Here is a 9,315-nt window from a genome sequence, read left to right as displayed (position 1 = left end):
TTTTTTTTTTTTTAAAAGGTCACAGGGAACTTACCTTCCTTCAAATCTGTGTTTCAAAAAGTCAAACAGTGCTTTTTGCATCATGTCTGTCACCTGTGGACCGGAAATTAAGGGAGATATTTAGAGAAAACAATTGAAAGGGGACACATGTTTTGCTGAGAATTCCCCAACAAAGGCCGTGTGGTGTTTGAAAAGTTTTGACACACCTCGTAGCCCTTCAGTGACGGTCCAACCAGAACCACGGGCCGCATGGAAGGCACAACGTCGTAAGGAGGAATGTGTTCCGCCTTAAGAGAGAAGAAGAAAAACAGTTGCACACATTTATGGAGACAAAGTAAACACTCACCATCACAAATCACTTGAGGGATTTGGAAAAATGACCTAGACTAGATTTAAAAGCACTGGAACATTGTGAACCATGAAATGGGACGTCCCAGCTGGCCCGACAAAACACAAGCTTTGAATATATAATAGATTTGGCAGTTCACAAATTTTAAGGGCATAAGGTTGTCGATACTTGGAAGTAGTTAAAGGTAAACTACAATATATTGTGTGGGATTACAATCTTTAGATGAATCCTCTCATTTCATGGTTCTGATGTTTAGAATAAAAAGGAAAACTGACAGGAAAAGTTAGTCAGACAGGGAGAAAAAGCCACAATAGATCAATAGAAGTTACAACTGAAAAACGTGGAAAAAATTAGGAAACAGGTACAAAAACCTGCTCACTGCTGTTGGGACAAAGTGGGAGCTCAGTCTGTGTAGCAGCCTCAGTTTTTGATCAAAATCACAGTCGAATAATCACTCAATGAATCGACAGATTTAGGGCTGTACCCTTCAGATTAGCCTGATTGGTATTGAGGCATCAGCCATGATGTAACTGGTAAAAAATGTTTGGCCAATATAACATTTTAAAATTTCTGCTATCTGCTCCTGTTTTAGTGCCACAGAAATCTCTTGCACATGACGTTAAAAAAAATTGGTTCCAATGAGTTTAACCCAGTATTGTATACTTTAACTCTTTTGTTGTTTTATAGAGAGCACATTGAATTGCTTTGTTGCTGAAATGTGCTATATAAATAAACTTGCCTTGCCTTGATGCTGCTTTGAGTCCCAGACATCTAAATGTTTGGATATGTCAGCACACTGGAGTGCAATAACAGTGCATGATCTAAGCTGAAGCTCTGTTGGAGAGCAGACAGCTGGGAAGCAGAGAGGATTGACTTAAAGGACTGTTAACTATCAAATTCACCGCACAGTATTTTGTTTTTAATAATTTTCTCCTCTATTTGTCCTAATGTTTAAGCAGCTCTCTCAGTCTGTGCTATCTTTATGATGAGGGGATGAGTAGATTTCATGTTTGCTCTTCCCCTTGCACCTCTCCACTTTTAAACATTTTCTTTCAGTGTGACATTTGCTGTCGTCATAGTTCTTCCCTTGGGACGTTGTGGAAACTGATGCACACAACTGTTGACTAACATGAGGGTATTAATGGACAATGTGGTTCCGCACAAATACTTCTGGTAGCCTAAGTTCAACTGTGCATTACTTGGTTAACGTCAGCATGGTCATGGGAAACTTCCATGTATTAGCGTTTTACAAAATTTTATTTACTTAATTGGATTTTTGTTTTAAGATGTATTCACAGATTTGGATTGATTTTATAAACATTCAGCATATTGCATATGTATTTATTTCAATGTTGTGATGCAAATTTTTCTTCAGCAAACAGCAGTTGAAATGCTAAACATTACACCTGATAATAGATGTTTCTACAATGAATCTGTCTCCGTACACTGTGACAACCTAAAGAAATTAGAAGAATAGTTTGCATTTCGGGAAATACACTTATTCAAACAGCTATTTTAAACAAACAAGATATATTATGTTAGATAGTGAGCTTTAGAGGTGCTGGTATGCAGATTCTCTTACCTTTGGTCAGAGCCAGGCTAGCCGTTCCCCCTCCCCCATCTCCAGTCTTAATGCTAAGCAAACCATCTCCTTTCTCCAGCTTCAAGACTTTTGAAGACATCCAGTATGAACACATGAGAGTGCTATTTATCTCCTCATCTCAAGCTAATAGGCGTATTTACCCACAATGTTGAACTATTCCTTTAAACTGAGATATTCCCTTGCTTATTCAAAAGCTGTTCACACTGAGCTCTCACTAAATCAGGATCACAAGTTACAAACACACAAACAAACACAACACAGAGGTTTGCAGGAGCAGTGAGTAGGGTGAGAGGTCAGCATAGGGGTGAATCTCTAAAAAGGGTTTTTATAGTTCAGACCAAAGAGATCATCCCCAGACCCTGCTGAGCTGGTGCACTGCACGCCACGACTTACCGACTTCTGCTTCTGCTTAGCTGTGGTGAGACGGAAGAGGAGAAAGAGAGATGTTAAGAACAGGCATGCATGCTAACGGACGGGTGCACGCAAAGGGATGAGGACGGTGTTGTAGACAAACACGACTGGCGCTGAGTGAGGCCAAGCAGCCACAGGCATTTAGTCAAGAGATGTGCGGGCAGATAGAAGAAGAAGAGAGGGTTTGGTGGTCCAGAGTTTACCTTCTTAAAGAAGGGCATTCGTTTCTCTTTTGCTAGGGGTGACATGACAGTGTTTGGACTGGCTTTAGGGGAGCGCAGGTTGACTGGAAGCTCATTGTCCTCAGGGTCTAAGTCTGTGGCGTCTATGTCAATGGCTATGCACATAGACAGACAAGACCACCATTGCCATCAGATGAACACAAGAGGTCACAGGTAAAGGGGTACATTTCTCATTGACAGTAGCACAACATGTATGCTACGACATGTAAAAGTATAATTTTGGCCATTAAAACATCACTGAAAGTCAACTTTATTGCAGGTAAAAATACAAAGTATGAAAAATCTAGGTAGCACATCTTACCTTTTACTTGAATTCAATAGTCAAAAGTTGTTTAAAAGACTCCATTAAGTATAAAAGTGTTAAATTTGCATTTCAAGCTACTCACCAGACGAAGGAGGTGTAGACTTCCGTGAGTTAGGAACCACTTCACCTAAACTAGAAGATGAGTTGGCTCCCAATTTACTGAAAAGAGAAAAAGTGTTCCACACTTCAGATCAACAACTCTTATGAAGTCTAAAATAATTTGAGACAACCTTCCAGCTGTGACAGAGAACTTTGGCACAGATGAGGGTTTTTACCTGGAGTGAAACTTTCCCTGTTTGGCTCTCTGCTCCTGGAGGATGCGAGTGTTTTCAAGCTTCACTGGACTGGGGATGAACCCGATTTCACAGCCTTCCTTCACCAGGCGTCCTATCCACCAGTCGTTGTTGAATTTCTACACATAATAAGTGGGGACAGTTACCTTGAGCATCCTCCTTTTTTCCCTCAGCATCACTGTCCTGATTAAAAAGTTAAAAACCACTCACCTCTTTGACATGGAGGAAGTCTTTAGCCTCAAAGGAGATGGCCATGCCTGGCACGGGGACATCGTCATCGTGACAAGGGCTGTAGTTGACATTTGTGCGAACAGCAAATGCAACTGGTTTGGTCTGCCGGGAATACAAAAAAAAGGAGGGAGATAAATAAAATTGTAGTCCTGAATATATTTAAATGTTAATCTTTTTATGCACTGTTGGTAAGATGTGATTCTTTTCTTTGTGTGAGGTGTAAAAATAAACCTGGATGAGAGATACAAGTAGGCTCTGACTCATCCAGACTTAGTTTCTCTCCATGAAGGATTTGACTGCTGCACTGTCTCTCTTTTACAGGCTAAAACACTTCCCAATTCAGAGTGATGCAACATGGTAGCGTACGCAGCAATCACTACTTTAACACTAATGGTGAAACAGTACTCTTGTCTTGCGTTAGCACAAACAGCACTCGTGTAAATGGTTCATAAATCAATCCCACAATCTTTACAATGGTTGAATCAATACTGGCCTTCCTATCGGATCAGTGCTGACCTTCCTCTTTGGGACAAAAAGTCCATTGAGATAGTGCATACAGCTAATGAAATGTTTCCTGTATTCCTGCAAGCTGTGATATAACTAGCAACTCTACAGTCCACATATGAGAGAGCAACTTTCTTTCTATCCGCACAAATGTTTTTGCACAAAGCAAAAGCAAATCTCCACTGCCCACAGTGCATCTTTTTTTTTACAGAAATGGATTTGAGTATGTTTTAATTAGGTCACGTCATTAAAAAATGTACTGGGAAAACCATATACTCACAGACAAAACTTCTGAATCTAGATCTCTGCAAGAGTAGTATAAACCAATAATAAGACCCACGTTGCTTTGAGAATTACATAAAATGCTTTTAGACATAAGCCTGGCAGCAAGGGCAGCAACAGTTGGCAACATGGTCATGCCCTCAACCAGATTACATTTGTTCTGCCTTTGACTGTGTGACTGACAAGCATGAACAAATTCAACTGAAAAGCTAAAATGAATGAACAGGGAATGAATGTAGTTTAGAGTAATCTCTCAGCATAGACTCACACGTTGAATATTTACCTGCAGATGAAACAGAGCAGGATGAGGGGAAAGGTGTGTAATACTCAGCTGGAAGACAAATTTAACCCACTAGATCAGAGCTTTGATGCTGTAACTTTAGTTAGAAAAATTCTTTCAAAGTGCACTCAAATCTGGCATGCTCTAGCTGGTTTTAGTCCTGAAATCGGATTTTCCCATAGAAATCTAAAAATAAAATCTTCCAAAAGGTCTAGTTTCAATACAGTGCACATACAGTACACAGCAACACAGAGCTACACATTTATATTAGTAACAAGTTCTGTGTAACATGTTATGTTATTACATAAACTCAAGTTGATTTGGAATAGAACCAAGTGAATATTATCTTTCTACATTTTGAAGCTGCAGAAATCCTGGAAAACATGGACAGTGTTATCACTTTTAAATGTTTTTATGGCACATGTTCTAGCCTGCAATCGATTATTAACATATGTAGATATACAAAGTAGGTTTGTGCAATCAACGATTGAAGAGACCATCGTTTGTTTGTAAATATTAAAATGTAAAGGGAATAAATAATTAACAGAAAATAACTTTTGCTCCTTACTGTGCATTTACAGGAGATGTTTTTGGCGGAGTGGCGTGTCTGCACCCCGTGATGATCATTACTGTTAGCCAGAACAAGTGGTTGAGACCAAAACAAGAGTGAATATTGGGCTTACGTTCATCAGCTAGACACCAACATGACTCCAAATGCTAAATCTCCTGGATGTGTAAATAATCAACTCTTCAACTTATCAACCTTAAAGGTAATCATATGTCAATGTTGTGTTCACAACTTGATTCTGCTGCACCCAAGTGGCCATAAAACTCAGTTATTGCAGATTTAAATACTCATTTATTAAGATTATTACTGTTCATGCAGCACTTTCCCATTCACAATGACCGATTGGATTTGCTTGGACCTGAATGCTACTTGAGATCTTTCAAACAGGCAGCAATGCTCAGTCAAGCTCAGTACTATGAGAGTAATTCATTACTTTTATTGATGACAAGTGCACTCATTTCATCAACACTGTCCACTGCTGCCTCATTGATATACAACAGGTGTGAAGTGACTGTGACGAACTATGAGGGATTATGGAAATAATGCATTAGTGAATCATTTTCTTCATGCGGACAGCAATGTAAATATTCCATGAAGTGAAGGTTTAAGCCGTGTGTGTGTGTGCGTGCGTGCATACTTGCGTACGTGGGTGCGTGCGTGTACTTGTTACATCTCCAGAGGAGATCATCCAATTCAATGAGCAGCTCTAGGACACATAGAGGACAAAGTGTCCTTTTGCATGCATTGAGTCACATGGTTGCATGAAGGTATAAGGTCCATTAGTACACACGGATGTATGTGTCTCATGGACCGCTGCCTCTTTCCTCCCTCCCAGCTGCTCTGCTCGCCTTTATCCATCACGGCCGCCTGTCAGGTAAATCTTTCTATAGGCCTAATGACATTTTGCGGACCTGTACGAAATCACGCACAAATACATGTCTTAACATGCCACCTTGTATCACAGGTGACTGCGGTGTTTGTCCATAACGGCACATTTACACGGCTGTAGAGTTTCTACACATCTCCTGAACGAGCCCATACTGCTTTTTCGCTTCTTACGTAACACAGGCCTTCATTATGGATGCCATAAAGACTGCAGTGAGGGAGGGAGAAGGGCAGGCGGAGGGTAAGAGAATGGGTAAGATGCATGGGAGGAGGAGGAAAAAGAAAAGAATAGGAAAGGAGGTGGACAGAAGGACAGAAGACGAGGTAGTGCAAAACAAAGCAGAGGACAGGAATTGAGACAGACACATTCATGGAGATAAGAAGCAGAATAAGGATAATACAGAGATAACCAGCTCAAGAGAAGCCCTCTCTCTAACTGGGAACCCTGGGAGGCAGCACTATAGATTGACCACAGCCAATTAACACCGTGTGATGCTCGTCACAGCATCACATCACACCATGAATATTTCCATAGATAAAACCTCTCAGTCATCTCGGGGCTTACACTTACTGAGTAAACAACATGTAACATTATTTGCCATGGAACATGCCTCTCCATTAGCATTACGCAGAGTCTCATGCTATAAATCCAGGTTCCCACATTGCTTGACCTTGAATGTTGTATATTGATTTGAAATTAATTCTCTTCAACTAAGTGCACTGGCCTCAGGCTGTACTAAGAGTGTGTCAAATGTATTTTATGATATGAAGGGAGCCATAACCTTTGCTAATTTAGTGTGAGAAGATATTTCTATAATTATCCAAGGTTGCCAAAGTATACTGTAAGTATGCACAGTTAGTAATGATTAGTGTGACTAGCACTTTTCCCCTCCTCAATACCCCCACCGGGGTGCCCTTGAGCAAGGCCCTTAAAGGGGCTGACACACCAACCCATTGGCCAACCTTTGGCAGAAAAGGCAGTCGGACTGACAGTCTCCCAAAGTTGCTCAAAAAAAGTGTCTTGGAACGTCGGCGCTAATCTGTATTGTCGCCCAAAAAATTGAAAACCGTTAGCTGATTGGAAGAACGCGTCACGTGGGTCTAGCTTCTCTAGAATTTCAAATTTCGGGAGTTGAGCAATCTGTGTGTGTGTGTTTGCATGTCCGTACTAATTGTGTGTTTGTATGCACTAATGTCAAGTAAGATTCTATATTGCATCCATTGTATCCGAAGCTTCGTAAGAGACAAAGTTAGTTTAATGAATTCTGACTATGATCTGACCCACTACCTAATCTATAATCAATAGAAAATAGAGGAAACACTCATTAGTAACAACATTTAAACCTGCATTAACTGACTCTAACTGGCTGTTTGGAGGCAGTGGAAACAACCTGTAAACACATTTGGAACAGTAATAGTAGAGCTGGGAGGAATTGAAAAGTGGATAATTATCTGAGGGTTCAAATAATTGTTTCATCCATTGTTATAATAAAAAAAATTGATTATAGCAGTTTTTATAATAATTATGAAGCCAGGCAACTTGAACGATCTTTTCATCGAGCGCTAACTCGAGATGTCCTCCAATTATCTAGTTTTCACAGACTAGTATTATTACTTATTAATTTTGCAAAATTGATTAAGTGTTTGTTTATGGTCAATTAGAGGTAGCAGAGGGTGTTTAGTATGTGTGTAGTAAATGCAAATGCATGTAATGCTATGTGAAGAAATATGTAAAGGCAACATTACAGGCATCAACTCTATCTCCAATCCTTCAGAATATCTGTGGTATGTTAGGAAAGTCATTGTGAATTACTGCCTATAAAGGCTCACAGTCAGAGAGTCTGCACTTCCTCTGACCCCAACTCGCTCTCTCTCTGGTGGCCAGACCGCTAAGAGGCTATTTTTTACTACTCATCTGTCATGTAAAATGCCAGCGGGGGTAATCTATGCCAGGTTATCTATAAAGCCAACTTATCTTTTTAATTAGTGAACCAGAGAGGGTGACTCTCTGGAAAAATACCAACATAGATCTGCTGGAATGATCTGTCTTTTCCAGCTAGCTACCTCCAGACACAGTGCAGGAGGAAAGTGTCTGCTAGAATAGATGGATAGCCAAAATCTCAGTGCTTACATCTAGTGAGCGCGCTAGTTGTTACAGACACTGAACACTCAAGGAAAGACAATAAACCAATTTTTCAGACACTTGATTGAATTAATATGCAAAAATAGAAGCTATGCAATGGGCTTTACAGCAGGAAGAGAACAACATGTGCACAGACAATAGTTGAATTACTTCATAGAGCAAAGGCATAAATCTTATTTTGAGGGGATTGAGGGATTCTGTGGAAGCCAGCACTGATTGCAATTCCTGTCGCACAAAGGCAAGCCTGCGCTGCTGTGTGTGTGTTTGTTTATATGCTGCTAATTGTGGCTCAGAACAGAGCAGGCGAGGCTGGGCTCTGATAAACAGTGACGCTGAGCCCTCTGATGCCCCTAACCTCTCACACCAGCAGCCCCTTACAGCCCTTTCTTCGTCTTAGAAACCAGCTGAAATCGGCTACTGCTTCTTTCATAGTCACCTAGTCCATAGCACTGCATCATTTCCCACTAATCTCACCCCAGGAATAGTAAAACAACGTGCGATTAACCACTATTGTTTTAATGTCTGAGAATGAGTGAGATGAGCTGGGGAAGTCAGAAATAAGAAAACTTTGCTCTAAGTCAAAATTACAGCAACTTTATACAGTTAAAGTGGTGTTCTGAGTGGATTTATCTCACTGCTCTACACTAAAATCCGACAAGACCCTTACCAAGTCAAGTCAAGTTTATTTATGTATCCCAATATCACAAATTTGGCTCAAGGGGCTTTACGGTCCAAGCAGCATTCAACACTGTCTTTTTCAACCCTCGCTTCAGATAAGAAAAAATTACCCAAACAAACCCCTTTTTTTGGGTAATTAAAAAAAAAGAAAAAGATTTGCCAGAAAGAGAACATGATTGTTTTGACAAACTAAAAAAAGAATAAACATGTAAAGTGAAGAAATGAGCCCAAAAGAAAGCAGACACAGCTTTTCATCTTCCAAAAACAAACCAACCAGTGTTATCATTTGAGTGGTACCGGACATAATTCATTCAAGCATAATAAACTATTTTGCGTCTCTGCAGAAACACAATTCTATACTTGTGGGGACCCTTATTGACATAACACATGTTCCTGCTCCTTTACCTAACCATTGCAATTCTCAGTTCTTTTAAATCAAGACTGAAGAGCTTTCTTTTTGATGTTGCCTTTCTTTAAATGGTTGATGATTTCTTTGTTTAATTTCTTTTATTCTTGTGTTTTATCTGTTTTTATTTTTTTAA

At 40.0% G+C, this 9,315-nt stretch overlaps 1 protein-coding gene across 9 annotated transcripts in view; it reads right to left on the bottom strand.

Moving 5' to 3' along the window:
• The window catches only part of cacnb2a (calcium channel, voltage-dependent, beta 2a), a 69,177-nt gene that overhangs the window by 9,882 nt on the left and 49,980 nt on the right, over nt 1-9,315 (bottom strand). For 7 of the 9 annotated variants that reach the window (XM_032504150.1, XM_032504155.1, XM_032504156.1 and 4 more), the window contains 6 exons: nt 3,413-3,535; nt 3,185-3,321; nt 2,992-3,068; nt 2,567-2,700; nt 207-287; nt 35-93 (listed from right to left, as the gene is read on the bottom strand). In XM_032504150.1, the coding sequence (XP_032360041.1) occupies nt 35-93; nt 207-287; nt 2,567-2,700; nt 2,992-3,068; nt 3,185-3,321; nt 3,413-3,535 (611 nt within the window). Of the gene's footprint in view, nt 1-34; nt 94-206; nt 288-2,345; nt 2,366-2,566; nt 2,701-2,991; nt 3,069-3,184; nt 3,322-3,412; nt 3,536-9,315 lie in introns of all 9 variants that reach the window. The other 2 variants (XM_032504154.1, XM_032504159.1) reach the window with 1 other exon arrangement.

This window comes from Etheostoma spectabile, chromosome 22 (assembly GCF_008692095.1).
Source record: "Etheostoma spectabile isolate EspeVRDwgs_2016 chromosome 22, UIUC_Espe_1.0, whole genome shotgun sequence".
Lineage (NCBI taxonomy): Eukaryota > Metazoa > Chordata > Actinopteri > Perciformes > Percidae > Etheostoma > Etheostoma spectabile.
The sequence above is the reverse complement of the archived record's forward strand: the minus strand, read 5'-3'. Positions and strand labels throughout refer to the sequence as shown.